Source organism: Eptatretus burgeri, chromosome 1 (assembly GCF_056783735.1).
Source record: "Eptatretus burgeri isolate ZD-2024b chromosome 1, Ebu_testis_v1, whole genome shotgun sequence".
NCBI classification, from domain to species: domain Eukaryota; kingdom Metazoa; phylum Chordata; class Myxini; order Myxiniformes; family Myxinidae; genus Eptatretus; species Eptatretus burgeri.
In genome coordinates, this window is record NC_140961.1 from 96,625,400 (window position 1) to 96,640,834 (window position 15,435).

At 43.3% G+C, this 15,435-nt stretch overlaps 1 protein-coding gene and 1 pseudogene across 4 annotated transcripts in view; one reads left to right on the forward strand and one right to left on the reverse strand.

The window, feature by feature from the left end:
* Positions 1–15,435, forward strand: part of LOC147035003 (rhotekin-like) — a 164,734-nt gene that overhangs the window by 17,517 nt on the left and 131,782 nt on the right. For 2 of the 4 annotated variants that reach the window (XM_085892312.1, XM_085892332.1), the window contains exon 1: positions 719–995. The exons of 1 other annotated variant lie outside the window; for it this stretch is intronic. In XM_085892312.1, coding sequence (XP_085748438.1) covers positions 795–995 — 201 coding nt within the window. In that variant the 5' untranslated portion in view covers positions 719–794. Of the gene's footprint in view, positions 1–717; positions 996–15,435 lie in introns of those variants that run through there. One more of the 4 variants, XM_085892320.1, reaches the window with a different exon arrangement.
* On the reverse strand, positions 5,270–8,389 carry LOC147035004 (uncharacterized; annotated as a pseudogene).

Here is a 15,435-nt window from a genome sequence, read left to right on the forward strand (position 1 = left end):
GGGCAACTCATGGCAATGTCACTTACTAACCGGGTAACTCATGGCAATGTCACTTACTAACTGGGTAACTCATGGCAATGTCACTTATTAGCAGGGCAACTCATGGCAATGCCACTTACTAACCGGGTAACTCATGGCAATGTCACTTACGAACTGGGCAACTCGTGGGAAAGCCATTTCCTCGCTGGGATATCTAATCGTCATTTTCTGCAGACATTTTGTTGGTTGGGAGATCAAAGCTGAAACTCAAGATTCTGTGCAAATCATCTTCTTGTGAAACGCTGATACGAATTTGTGAAAATTATCTGATTATATAAAATCATTAAAGTGCCTTTGTAATGGAAGCTCGTGACATTCTACAAGCAATTCCAAATTCACGCCCTGATAAGAGATCCTTAGCTCGTCGAAGTACGAGGTATCAGGTATGGAAGTTGATTACATCGCGCAACATGATATGATGTTCATGTCGGAATAACTCGGTCCAATCTCGCGCTTGCCCGTGCGATTCAAACTCCCTGCTCAACGGCAATAATGGAACGTGCAAACTAAATTGGGGGGGGGGGGGATATTAATCATGGAGGGAACCTGTAATATATTTTCTTTAATTTAATTTGAAGTTAAGTATTTAATGTTATTATTTTTCTTTATCAATAAGTAGGCCACACGTTGAAGTGGATACACGTGCAAAGCGAACAAACAAGCCGAGATTTATGGATCGTTGTACCGCATACACCCCGCCGGGGGGATGATGATGATGATGGTTGGTTCCGAGCCGCGGCACGCCCAGCGAGGCGATGGAGAGCATGAAGCGTCGTGTCGATACAGGTAACCACCCTTCAGGTGAAAATGCAGACCGTCCGGCCGAATGGAATCCAGGAGGAGTACCTTTGCGTAGGAACGTTGGTTCCAGAGCGACGGTGGCAAGAGGATCGGCTTTGGAGATGGAGATTAAGCGGCGAAGGATCCGAGAAAGCGCCCTAATCATGTCCCAGGAGGTGAGTCGAGACTTTTTCCTTGTGTTGTGGACAAAGTTCGGAATTGTTGTTTATAGTCCTCTGCTTCAAAGGTCGTCATCTTTTTATGGTATACAGTAATTTCGTGATGATTGCTTTTTATGCGCAGCTCCTGCTTTACAACGTGCGCTTTGTCCATGTGGCACACTTTGTGTTTTATTATTTCGGCCACATAAATCTTTTTTACTTGTTTAACGTCCACCTCACATTTTTTCCAGGTTGGGAGGGAGATTTTTTTAAATTTTATTTTATTTTATAGACTGTGTGGGCCCCTCTCTCGTCGCCCCCTCTCTCGTCGCCGCCCCCTCTCTCGTCGCCGCCCCCTCTCTCGTCGCCGCCCCCTCTCTCGTCGCCGCCCCCTCTCTCGTCGCCGCCCCCTCTCTCGTCGCCGCCCCCTCTCTCGTCGCCGCCCCCTCTCTCGTCGCCGCCCCTCTCTCGTCGCCGCCCCTCTCTCGTCGCCGCCCCTCTCTCTCGTCGCCGCCCCCTCTCTCGTCGCCCCCCTCTCTCGTCGCCCCCCCTCTCTCGTCGCCCCCCTCTCTCGTCGCCCCCCTCTCTCGTCGCCCCCCTCTCTCGTCGCCCCCCCCTCTCTCGTCGCCCCCCTCTCTCGTCGCCCCCCCTCTCTCGTCGCCCCCCCTCGTCCCCAAATGTATTCACAAAAAATAAATAAACATTGTGATGTCAACGCACCATGTCTTGTCATTGGTTGACAGATAAATGGCCGTAACTTGGGAACCGCTTATCCAATTAATATCAAACCTCAAAGGCACATCCGCGGGTCCCCAGCAATATTCCTGGCAAGTTCCAATCAGATCGGACCGTCAATCGTGCAAAAATAAATAAACATTAATTTTGACGTCATAGCACCGTGTCTTGTCATTGGTCGACAGATAAATGGCCGTAACTTGGGAACCGATTGATATCAAACCTCAAAGGCACAGCCGCGGGTCCCCAGCAATATTCCTAGCAAGTTTCAATCGGACCGGCGGTCGTCGAGAAATGGTGGTCTCACACACACACACACACACACACACACACACACACACACACACACACACACACACACTGCTGGAATTGGATGAAGTGGTGGCGTGCCTGGAGGACGAAGACATCTATGGTATTCATGGTCAGAAGGCAAGTTAGGAAGGTACAGAAGAGCATAGAAATTGAAGAAGAAAACACGAAAATTGCTGTTTAAATCTTTGTTCAAGTGAAAGTTAAACTTGTACACATGTATTTAAAGTGATAAATTATGTTAAAAACATAAAGTTAACATATTGTTGCAGAAATGGCCCTTAGTGTGTTGTTATTAAATATAGGATTAGTCCAGATCCCCCATTAAATGCATGTTTAGCCAGGTTGTTCGGTAAATGGACGTTGCATGTGTCGGGAGATGTAGGAGGCATGTTCATTGTTCGTACAGTGGTGGTGGACCGAGAGGTTCTTCTTCGTTTCCCTCACCAAACGAGTCCCCGCCCAGCCCTATGGGAGGGGGAGGAGTCTGTCGGCTTCGTGAAGGGGCGCGCCCCAAAAGAGCAAGGAAGAAAAACTGCAGGAGCGCCGGGAAGGTGAGAGGAAAACGGAGTGTGCGAGTCTGCCATTTGGCATTAAGAGAAACTGCCTGCGTGTCGAGTCTGCCATTTGGCAGTAAGTGAAGCTAAGTGTCTTGTCGGGCGATCAACTGTGGAGGGGGGTTTTGGCCGGCTGTTCCTCCTCGGCCACGGACCCAGCTTGCGAAGCCCAACACCTCGATTTGTCCTTGTCTGGTGAACAGGCCAGGCCTGGACTTGAATGCTGGACCTTGTGAAAAGCCAGCTGGAGCATACCATAGATCTTTCGTCTTGGGTCGTCGACCTCGCGGGGTCTGGACACGCAGAGACTGTGGGCGGTGCCGGAGAAGAAAAAGGACGACGCCGCCATCTTGCCACGTGGCGTGCTCGAGCCGGGTGCTCAAATTCGTTGACATCGGCTTGTCACGAGCCGCATTCGTGCTTTTGATACTTTTCCTCTCGTCCATGAAACATCACCAAGTACTCTGTGTCTAGTCTGCATGTTGTCTAAGGTTTATCTTGCTCGGGTCACCTTGGAAACCCGTAATCCGTAGCTCCATAGTTAAGAACGGGTTATAGATTGATTATAACATTGTCGTGCATGCTTGCTTGTGTTGTGTTCCCCGATGTATCTCCAATAAATCTGGCTGATTTGTATGAAGTTGCCGCTTTGGGTTTGTTCGTGCCATGAGAGAAAATCGTTTTGTGAGAAACAATTCGCTCGATTGGTATATAAAACCAAAATGGTTACAGACTGGCAGAATTCGCTCGGTCTCTGACAAAACCAGTCTGTAACGAGGGTCTATTCCCCCAACTGGGTAAGGTCCAGGTGTACGTTGGTATCGTGATTCGAGGCGCGTGACCCGAGGCCTGTTCCGAACCAGCCGGCGTTGTAACCCCGGAGACGGCGGTGCTGTAAAGTGATGCCGAATATTCAACATTTGGCTGTCGAGAGTAGGATGCGAGCCCCATCACTCGTCCGAATCCTTAACACTGGGGTCAAGAGTCGGGTGCGAATCCCGCCACCGCGGAAACAATAACAATGTAAACAGAGCTTTTGTTGTTGTTGTTGTTCCTAGCCCCATGGATTTGGTACATGACTGACCACTGAAATATTAGTGGATCTGTCTGAGAAACCTGAAAGCAATATTCAATGTCAGAGGAAATCATGTACACACGGTGGCATCACTCTATTTCCGGCAGGGTGTTTCATTAAAAAAAAATGACCCCATAGTGTTCCTGGAAATTACAGGTACATGAATGACAGGCATTCTCGGAACACAGGAAATTCTCCTTCCAACACCCTGGAGTACATGTACATGTACAATGAGAGAAATTTAATAGTTCTGAAAAGTCCAAGTGAACAAATTAAATTTTGTCACCAGTCATCATATACATTTCGAAGTGATACTGCTGGGACTCTCTCAGGACCAACTTTACTGCACATGTACATGTACATGCACATGCAGATAAAGAAACCAACATCTAACTGAAAAGTTGATAGTCGTGGTAGTACTTCAGTCTTTAGCAGTGAATTTCTTGCCACGTCTATGGACCTTTTCCTTTGGCCTACAGTCCTGACAGAAAGGATAGAAAACTTCTACCGTCACAAGATTTTCAACAGTAGCACAATGGACGCATATGTCCTCATACCTAGCAGAATAATAGGTTAATTCTATTTGTGATCTGCAGTCAAGATTGACTCACACATGAATGTTCATCAGAAGTGAATCGTCCTCTTCGCCAGCCTCGATATTCCTAAACACACTTCCACAACTGTAGAGGATCCTCTCCATCTCGACTTCAAGTTCATCCTTCATCTTCTTGGTCAGTCTGTTGGAGGCATGGAGGCACCTCCACTTCTCGCACTCACACTGAATGACAGTTCCAACGTTCTTTGCTGTGTGGACAGTAGGATTGAAAGAGCAACCATGCCCTTTCAGCACATCTTGGCTTTTCATAGAAGGGCGGTGATCTTCTGTAGTGGCAACTTTGAAAGAAAAGATTAAATTAAATGACTAGCTCGATGAAGTGCAGAGCGCCATACTCGGCTAGACACATTTTCATGGTTTTGAGAAAATGGCAGAAAAAAACCTAGTTTGGTTCTGTGCTAAAAACTATGAAGCTGGAATTTTAAAATGCAAAAACTTAAATATTCTGGATTTCAGCTCTGTTGGGCACAATATTATCAAGACCTGTGAATCAAATCTTCAAGTGTCACCAGGTAAGTTACTGGTTTATATATACCTTGCCATATAACTCTGTGAAGGGCATGGATCTTTCTCCAGATGGGACTGGGTCAGGTAAGTGGTGGATCTGTTCAAATATATCTGGAGGAAGCCTTGAAGCCTTGCAGATGTCAGTCTTGACTCTCACACTTGAAGATGCTGAACATGTAATGCCTGATCTTGCAATGTGTTTCAAGGAATCTCTTCAATTTCTCCTTGTGTTTGAGGTGCTGCTTGGTGCCATCATTTGGGGTAAGTGAGTCATCAATCTGAAAAAAGAAATCGCAAAAGCCTTTTTGAGTACAGTGGGACAGTGCTGAACATCCAATTCCTTCACCAATATTAAACTACCAAACTAGAGTGGGTCTTCAAAATGGGGTAGGTCTGAGGGAACCACATTCACAATGTCCATTTTGAATGGGACTCATTCAGAGCTGCTGCAACAGTACATCAAGACAGGCAGACGCATAACTTTAAAACTTCATTCCAGAGCATACAAATGTCCTTAAGATGCTGCATCATGGGATTCGAAGTTGTGTTCCTTCAATTTCAACCTTTGGATGAGGGTTGACAGCAAGTCCACCATAGGCTCAATAGAGTGATGAACCTCTTCCTTCAACTCTGGAATCTTCTCAGCCATACTACCGATACTCTTCAATGAACCACAGCGCTTCAGCTCGTCTTCATGAGGCACTTCCTCTCTCACAACACCCACACCTCGCAAGGCAACATTGATGATACTCATGATTCTTTAAACAGTATTTTTCCAACTATGTTGAGGAGGCGTACGGATGGCACACAAAGTCTATGTCAAAGTTCAGCCAAAGGGACATCAGTGATCGTTGAACTGATAGGTATATCAACCAGTGGTCAGGGCCACCATCTGTATACAGCAGGAGAATTGGTTTCAAATGGCCCAATCTTTGAACTATTTCCTTCAGCTCTGCCATGTATCTCTCAGGAGATGATGTCTGGAACGCATTTTCTTTGAAGACAAAAAGACCCTTCCTCGATGGAACGACTTCTCAATGCTTTCTGGGTGTCAAATTTAGCCTGGTGAAATCATTGTCAGACACAGCAAGTTTGTTTCCTTTAGAAACCAGTACCTCCTTCCCTCTTTCAACGGCAGCAACAGGACAATTAGGCTTGCCAACTTTGACTGTATGCTTGTCATCCAAAGAAGCAAATGTAAGGTGGTTGCGAAACTTTATACCAAACTATTTCTTGTACCTGAACAATGCAGATGTGTAGTGTGCATCTACATGATTGGCTTTCAGCTGACGAGCCTGGACCATGAACTTGATTTTGAGACGACCTGTATGACGGCGAGCTGATTTGGCTGTGGGTCGGCGTGGCCAAAACTGCAACCTCAGCCACTGGATACTGGGTATGGCTGTTCCCTCTGGACACTGACTTGAGACTTGTTCATGTAGATCTCGGACACTCAAAGCGGTTGCCAGGTGAGTCATCACAACACTGTCAGCCACCACATCGTGTCTTCTGTCGTTGACAGCTGTTTCCACTGAAGAATTGATGTATCGCTGGCACTGCTGGAGGAAATCATTGTATTGTTCGTATGTAGATCCCAAATGAGATCGGGGTCTTCATCCTCCAGGATTCTGGACACTCTCTGGTCTACTTCTGCCTCTTTTGCTGTAGAAGCTGCACTACTGTCACCAGTCAACCTATAGTAAGCTAAGCAGAGAAAGGCAGACCTGCACACAGACCTCCAAAACTTTGGAGAAAGTCTCGCCTCATTGCCCTTGAATGAGGGTCCGAATGCTATGTTTGGGGATCTGGGCTAATCCTATGTTTAATAACCCACTAAGGGCCATTTCCGCAACAGTATGTTAACTCTATGTTTTAAACGTCATTTATCACTTTAACTCTGGGAAGGGTCTGAAACAGCATAGCACTTACCTTGTGTAGGTCTTCTTGGGTTGTTTTACACAGCTTCTTCAGCTAGAAGAGTGTGGGAGGAGTCAATTATTTATATAATCCCAGCCCCCTGAGTTTTGTTGATGGGGTGAGAGCTGCTGGCTAGTCCCTCCATTCACTGGTGAGAGATGTGGGTGGATTTTTCTTTATTACTTGCAAAATTGAAGATTTTTCAAGTATATTTGCCAGTCGATTTTGTTATTCTGTCTGCCTGTCTGTCTGTCTGTTTGTCTGTTTGTCTGTCTGTCTGTCTGTCTGTCTGTCTCTGTCTGTCACCTACAGGCCACAATTTCAAATCAATCTTCACGAAACTTCACCGCATGGTGAAGTTTGTCAAAAGGAAGAAGCCGATTGTTTTTGAGCTCAAAAAATGTCAAAAGGTCAACAACTTCGGTGAGATTTCTAAAATCCTAAAATTTCATCCGATTGACTTGAAATTTGAAGAGGATTCATATTTCAGGTCAATGAATTCAACTAGCCAATTATTTTTTAGGTCAATATGGACCAAAAGGTCAACAACTTCGGTTGGATTTCTAAATTCCTCAATTTTCATCCGATTGTCTTCAAATTTGAAGAGGATATGTGTTGTGTATGGAGTGCTGTTGGTGGGGGTCTTGTCAAGGGTGGTTGTGTGGTTGATGTGTGTTTTTATCCAAGCCCATGCCCTCTCCCCTGAGGGGGGAAAAAAGGAAAAAAAAATATAAAAAACAAACCAAATTATTTATTTTGGTTCACGAAAAAATAAGTGACCACTATATTGGTGTGTCTGTCTGTCCCGAGCATAGCTCCGTGAGTTTTGATCCGATCCTGATAAATTTTGGTGGGAGGTTTATATCATGATCTAGTTGTGTTTTCCTGAGAATGGGCATGGTGCGCCCATTATGGGTGGAGCCATGCCCAAAAAACATGTGTTTTTAGGGGGTAACCAATTTCAATTTGCATCTTCTCCTATAGGCCCTGGGCTGTCTGCCGCTATCGTTTCGTTCCATGAAAAGGGTGCGACTTATTTTCACTCACAATATGGTCTAAATGATATTTGCTGTAACATGTAAAAAGTTCTCCATGTGAACAACGCCCAAGTCTGAGCATTAATTAGAAGTTACACGCACTATTTTTCAAAGTGTAATCGGCGATTAACTGCGTACGTTGGCCAAGAAGTCGGCCAGCTGGCGTAGCAATATCAGCTGCAACCAATCGGCAGCCGTATTTTTGTAAACACGGGTACTACTTGTACTGTCATGGCAGCTACCACGTCGGCCTTAACTTAGTGATGTCCTGAGCGAAATCCCAGGAGAAGTCTCCTTTATGGTGTGTTTTGCACCTGTCATCGGTACAAGAACAGAATGTATGTCCATTTACTGAGGTTAGATGGGGTAAATATCGCGAGTGCTTTGGAAAATGGCTAGATTTACCCGTGGAAAGTGGTGACATCGCCCGGTCGCGTTATCACAGTCATGCTGGCATTGGCTTCACCAATATTCCACCGAGTGCTGGTTTCCATCCGATGTGCTGCAGACGGTTCACCGATAAATAGTCGGCTTGCGAGTAAAACGATGCTTGCACACTTTTGAGGGAGCTACTGAAGTATCTGCAGTAGATGCTTCTGTTTAAAAGCCTGGTGTGCTGTCATCACCAAAGAAGAGTCTGCGATCAAGATCGGCATTGCCAATCTCTTCACAAGGCCATATCCTCCCATATATTTGCATCATTTGCAAGAAAGAGTCACGTTATCTTAATCGAGTCCAAGGGCCAAAGGGTGATAAACTAGTTTAAGCTAAAACACTCCCAGCAGGTACGTACCTAGCTATTTGTTATGAGCTAAATCAAATTTGATCATTTTGATTTGCCATTCTGGCTTTGTTTAAGAATAATTAATATTCTTCCCACATCTTAAGTCTTCAAATTATATTTCAGGACGTCTGATTGAAGCTGCCAAGCTGAAAAAAGATGAAAGTGTATTGGTCCACATTAGGAGATCTGATTGTGTTGTTGCTGCAGAAGTCAGTTACCATAAATTATGTTTTGTGCAATACACAAGATTTCTCAGCAAGGACAGAGGGCCGGCAGTCGGTACATCTCCAAGTGAAAGGTATGACTGCATATCACATCAGTTGTGCGAAATAATTCCTTCTCATTTCTTCCTGTGGGACCTTATTCATTCAAACTGACAGATGAATCACTTTTACTTTTCTCACAGCACCTTGTATGAAGAAGCTTACAGAATGTTGTGCCAAGATGTGATACATACAAGAATCATCACCAATGGAGAAGTATTCAGACTGACAAAACTTGTGGATACATTCACAAAAATGGGGTCCGATTTTGATATAGCAGCAGAAACTGTGACTTCATTGGAGAGGTTCGTTTGTGCTATTTACGGTCAAGAGTCGGCAGCGGATGTGAATGACTCAAGATACAGAGTATTTTGTTTGGCTTCGTCACCAGGAGAACAGTCTATGCCACCAACAAATGACGCCCTACACCAACATATTCTGCGTGCTAACTATCAAGCCGCCATGCATAGACAGGCGCTATCCCCCTTGATCAATGCTCCTACTCCAGTTGGCCATGGCTGGCGAATGACAGGGGACGAATTGTCAATTCTGTGGATGACACAGGACCCTGCCCCAGAAATGATCTTGCAGGTAGTCAACTGTGCCTGTAAAATGTCAAACTGCAAAACAGGACAGTGTTCATGTCACTCCTCTACCTTGTCCTGCACAGATATATGCAAGTGTTGGAATTGTGAGAATAGTTCGAAAACACCGACCGAATAATTATTGGAAGGGGTGAATGAACGCAGACGACGACGCCGATGATGATGCTGATGACGGTTAGATGAAAATAACTAATGCACGGATTCAGTATAAATAATGTCACATACCACAGCTTTTCGTCGACATCCATCTTCCGAGTCCTTCCAGTAATAATCTAGTCGTGGCCTGGCATTTCAGTAACGCATTGCCTTGATGTAGCAGCTATTGTCTCTATGACAAATAAGGTTCATTATCCATTCACTTAAGGCTCAGTAAACAAATCCCGAGGACCAATAAGGTTCCACCTTGCCATTGCGAGATATTGATAATTTTTGATTTGGTTTCCCACCGATGTGTGAATTTCCATTCGTGTTTCAGTGAGATTGACTGATTGTGATACATGGCTTAATCAGTCATAGGAAGATAATTAAGAATTAATTAGTAATTTTGTGAAGATGATTCTGTGTAGTCTTCCCTTGGCAGAATGTGGTGTAGGTTAGTTAACAGCTTCGCTGTTCACATTTCCATTTCTGTTTGCACAGAAAGTGTATAAGATGAGAATGTTATCCGTATTTTAATGTCGAAGTGCCTAATTACTGTCAGAGTATGATGGCGATAATCCATTAATGTTAAGTAAGCAGGTGGTTGTATCCGTACGCGCAGTTTCAAATTTCGAGGTCAGTCAATGTGGAAGATTAAGCCTTGTCAATATCGAGATAATTGGTGATAATAAAAAGATTTGATCTCGCTCGGGCTAAAGTAACGATTTGCATTGTTTATATTTTCCACATTGGCCACCCCAGGACCACGATAGTTCCTAAAGTGGAAGATAGTAGTACGTTCTGTCGTCTTCAGTCATTTCAGACATCTCGGTCGGTATTGGAGGTAGATACAGGCTCGTAAAAATGAAGGAATTCCTCAAAAATCGCTTTTTTTCTGAATGATGCACCTTGTTGCGGTTTTCATTATCTTGACAAAGTGTTTCCATGGTCGATACTTCTGATTCGTGAGCTATGTTGTTTCTGGCGCCCGCGTAGAGTTGAGGCTTGGGAGATGTATATTCGCCGAGATATACGATCGGAAAAATGGAGAAAAAAAAAAACGCCAAAATGCTACTTTTCACACCCTGGCTACCAACTTCGACAGCTCACTGTGCCTTATTGGGCTAAGATCTCGTGGAGAACTTTTGTCCTAATGTCCACCATACACGTGTCTACAAGCAGCCCAAAGTTCACCTCGCACCCCTTCCTCGGAACGAAAAGTGTTTTTAGGGCCTTTTCATAGGAACTGCCCACGTCCTACTAGGGGGTTTGTCGAATCTGATAGGGGTTTTGGTATTTGGTTAGCCCAATGGCACCTGCATAACCCCACGGAGCTCGATTTTTTTTTTTTTTTTTTTTTTTTTTTTTTTTTCATTTTCTTGTCAAGGTCACAAGGTCACAAACTTAGAAAACTGCGAATTTTTACAAAAATCCATCTTCTCTGAGGGGTTTGTCGAATCTGGCAGGGGTTTCGGTATTTGGTTCGCCCAATGGAACCTGCATAGCCCCACTGAGCTCTATTTTTTTTTTTCATTTTCGTCCCAAGGTCACAAACTTAGAAAATTGCGAATTTTGACAAAAATCCATCTTCTCTGAGGGGGTTTGTCGAATCTGGCAGGGGTTTTCGGTGTTTGGTTAGCCCAATGGCACCTGCATAGCCCCACGGAGCTCAATTTTTCATTTTCGTGTCAAGTCATAAGGTCACGAACTTAGAAAATTGTGAATTTTGACATAATCATACGACCACCTAAACTTTGAGAGCAAGGATGACAATTTTTTTATGCATAATCTTGAGGTCATTCCCCACCTAAAGTCTTGAAACCATTTTTCTCTATCTCGAACACCTTGCCCGTGGCGCCCCCTTCAAGTTTGTTTTTACGCTGATTTCATCAAAGTATGGATAATCCGAGGAGTGCGAAATGCCATATAGCCTATATGACGTTATATTGTTCCTGGAATGTTCCAGAGGAAGTTTTGCAGCAAAGGTCATAATCCTTGACCTTTGACCTTTAAAGTTCACAAAGGTCAAATTTTCAAAGTTGTGGGAATCGAACCGGGTTTTCGACCTTCTTCGACGAACTAACTCCATTAAGCTATAGCACGCATCCTGTTTCCTTATTTTATTGTCCACAACATTGTTTTGTGACCTTTATAGGTTATGCAAAGGTCAAATTTTGAAAGTTGTTCAACGAAACCGGATTTTCGACATTTTGCGGCTAATAACCTGTCACTCGTACCACATCATGTTGATCATTTTTATAACTTGGTCAAAAATTATCACATTGTCTCATCCTTGACTTCTGAAACAATCTACATCATCAAATACCGCTCGTGAACCATTGGCGTCTTCAGACTTGTCATTAATTAAAAACAGGTTTTTTTTTTTTTTGCATTTTCTTCCTTGGATCTTGTGTACTGTAGATGGGTTGGTGTGGTGTTTGCACACGCATAATGGGCTGAATGGCCTCCACCTGTGTTGGGTTTCCTTGTTATTCCTTGATATATATTTCGGGTCACTCATTTCAACCAGCCAATCATTTTTGAGGTCAACATGGACCTAAAGTTCAACAACTCAGGTGGTATTTCTAAAATCCTCAATTTTCATCCGATTGACTTGAAATTTGAAAAACATTTATATTTCAGGTCACTGAATTCAACCACCAATTATTCAACCAAGTCAAATTTGTTTTCTGGTTTTTGCAAGTATCGTGTTCTGCACGGCGTCTTCTTGTTTATATGTTGACTGCTTTTGACATTTGCATGTGGTTCAAGCTTGAGAGCCTCATTGGTATGCATTGCTGTCTATGCTTTCGCTGATGATTCAACAAGTGATGAAACCGGTCCGGTTGCTGAGGGGGTGTATAGCATTGGGATTCTCATGTGTGTACTGTGTGAACGTCTTTATAGTTGTTGAGTAACTCTGGGAAGGGTTCAAAACAGCCTAGCACTTACCTTGTGTAAGTCTTCTTGGGTTGCTTTACTCAGTTTATTCCTTCTAGAGGAGTATGGGAGGAGTCAATTATTTATATAATCCTCACCACCTTGGTTTAGTTGATTAGGTGAGAGCTGATTGGCTATTCCCTCCATTCACAGGTGAGAGATGTTGGTGGGTTTTTCATTATGTATAAATATGTATCTGGATATGTTTTTGTGTATGTGTGTATGTATATATATATATATATATATATATATATATATATATATATATATATATATATATATATATATATATATATATATATTATATAAAATTCTCACTTGCAAAACGTGCACATTATGTAGCATCAGTGAAATTTTAAGCAGTTTTACTACATTTCAAAGACAATGGACAAATCAACAGAGGATGTGGGATATGAACCTTGGCTCCACATGTGGGATCACCTTCACTAATCACTCACATGGGAACACCAAACGGGCCAATCCATTTGCTTGGCACAACTTTCACAGAAAACGTTGCATCGGCAGTTTCCTCGTTTAAAATTTTATTTATTTATTTTTTGACAATTGCCATAAGTAGCAAAGTGGCTGCCAAGGATAGCCTCAGGGTATGCATTCTTGGCTTTGAGCTGTCTTGACTGGGTTTGAATCTTGATGCTGTTGTCTGCTTGTCCCCGTTGTGTTTCATATGCAGGGTGAGGCCTAAATGTATGCACCATCCCTCGGATGCACATTAAGCCGGAGGATTCCTCTGCCAGCACTGGTCATTGGACCTAAAATATCCCAGGGTGTACGTTTTGAAGAGTAGGTTAGTTACACCAGCACCCTCGCTAAATTACAAAATCCTGCAAACTTCAGTCTAATGTTACATTAAGAGTCGCTCACTGATTTTGAAAAACTTGGGCCAAAATCATTCCAGAGCTGATCCTACAATAAGGTAGGAATAATTAGGGTCATGTAGTAGGAACAACAGCAGATGGAGCATTGGAGTGCTTCCTCAACATTGCCATATATATATATATATATATATATATATATATATATATATATATATATATATATATATATATATATATATATATATATATATATAGTTGAAATCCATTGTATTGTGGGTTTTTTCCCATCCATTGTCGACAAATGTCCTTGTAATTCATGTCAAAGTAAACTGATATCTCTTAATGTTCTTGTCCTCCACCATGAGCGTTTTGATCAGAAAAAAGAAATCCCATTGATATCCTGCCTATCACATCCAGGGCTATTTGGGTTTGGTTTCCTCAATAAATATTTTGATTTAAAATCTTAGCATATGCATAAATGAATTATTTCAGGTTTTCCCATCAATACGCACTCACGTCTGTTTGAAATTGATGTAATACGGAGAGTATTCAGATGCATATATAATTTGCATTTAAAAAAAAAAAAAATGGGGTTTCTTTAAAAAGAAAATAAGAGCACCAAAAACAATGAAAAACTTTTGCAAATAAGTAGCGACATTTGTAATGCACTAATTATCTCGTTGAGTGACAAATTAATGATCTTCCAACGTGGCCTCCACAGCCAGTTGCCGACTGGAACCCTCTGTCGTGCAAAGTCCTTCCTTGGCCCACCTGAGCTCCTGACCACAAACAAAGCTTTTGTCCGCTGCCTGATGGAGAACTGCTCTCCCCTTTGTGCTGGTGCTCCTGCCTCTCACCTTCATGCTGTGGAAACCAAGGCATTTAGGATCATTGGCATCTCCCCCCAATGAGGCTGAGTCTTTGGGACTCTCCCTCTCTCACCGCAGGCAGGTCAGTGGTCTTTCTGTCTTCCACCATCTGCTCTCTGGTGCATCTTGAGCGCCCTGCTCTGTCTGCAATATGTCCCCCCCTTGCTCTGTCTGCAATATGTCCCCCCCCCCCATATTTCCACAGGGCGCTCAAGGGCCGCCAGCAACCCCCTTCTGGTAAAACTACCAAAATCTTGAATCGCTGCTCACCTTCACTCTTTCATTCCTTTTTTTTTTTTTCCCCCACCTTTGGAATAAACTCCCACACTCTCTTCGATCCCACTCTTCCCTCCAGGCCTTCAAAACAGCTGTTCACCACCACCTCTTATCTTCCCCCATCCAAAACCTTGACCTTCTCTACCCCCATTAATCCTCCCCAAACCCACCTCCTTCAAATTCCCTGCTTTCCTTCCTGAAAATCCCTGTAATGTCTATTGTTTGAGGTCAAAAGGTTAACAGAGGCCAAAGGTCAACAACTAGATCTCCTAATCTCTTAGATCTGTTCCCCTCCACAGATCTCCTAATGTCTCTGTTCCCCACTGTTTTGTCCTTCCCTCTCCTGCCCCCCTTGCTGTGCGTTGTGTGTTCGTTGTCATATGAGCCTCGACAATGGATCCAAAAAAAACAAAAAAAGTTGTCGTGCAGAGCATGATACTTGCAAAATCCATAAAACAAGTTTGACCTCAAAAGTAATTGGTGGTTGAATTAAATGACCAAATAGGCAACTCCAATTCGAAGTTCAAGTCAATCGGATGAAAATTGAGGATTTTAGAAATACCACCTTAGTTGTTGACCTTTGGCCTCTGTTGACCTTTTGACCTCAAACAATAGGCTTCTTTCTTATGACAAACTCTACCATGTGGTGGAGTTTCATGAGGATTGGTTAAAATTTGTGACCTGTAGGTGATAGACAGACAGACAGAAAAACAAAACCGACTGACCAATATACTTGAAAAATCTTGGATTTTGCAAATGATAAACTGGGCATTGATCGAGGATTTGTGAACCTCCATGGAAAACAAGGAGAAACTGATATTTCTTACATTAACGTCAGATGAATATCTTATTTTTTAATCATCCTCTTTCATTCCAAGGAAGAGTTGACATCAGAAACTTCAGCTTCTCCTTACTTCCCATGCATGACACTAGCAATGCAGACATGGGATAAAATCAGCCCTTCCTTCTTAATCAAATTAAATAATTGTCA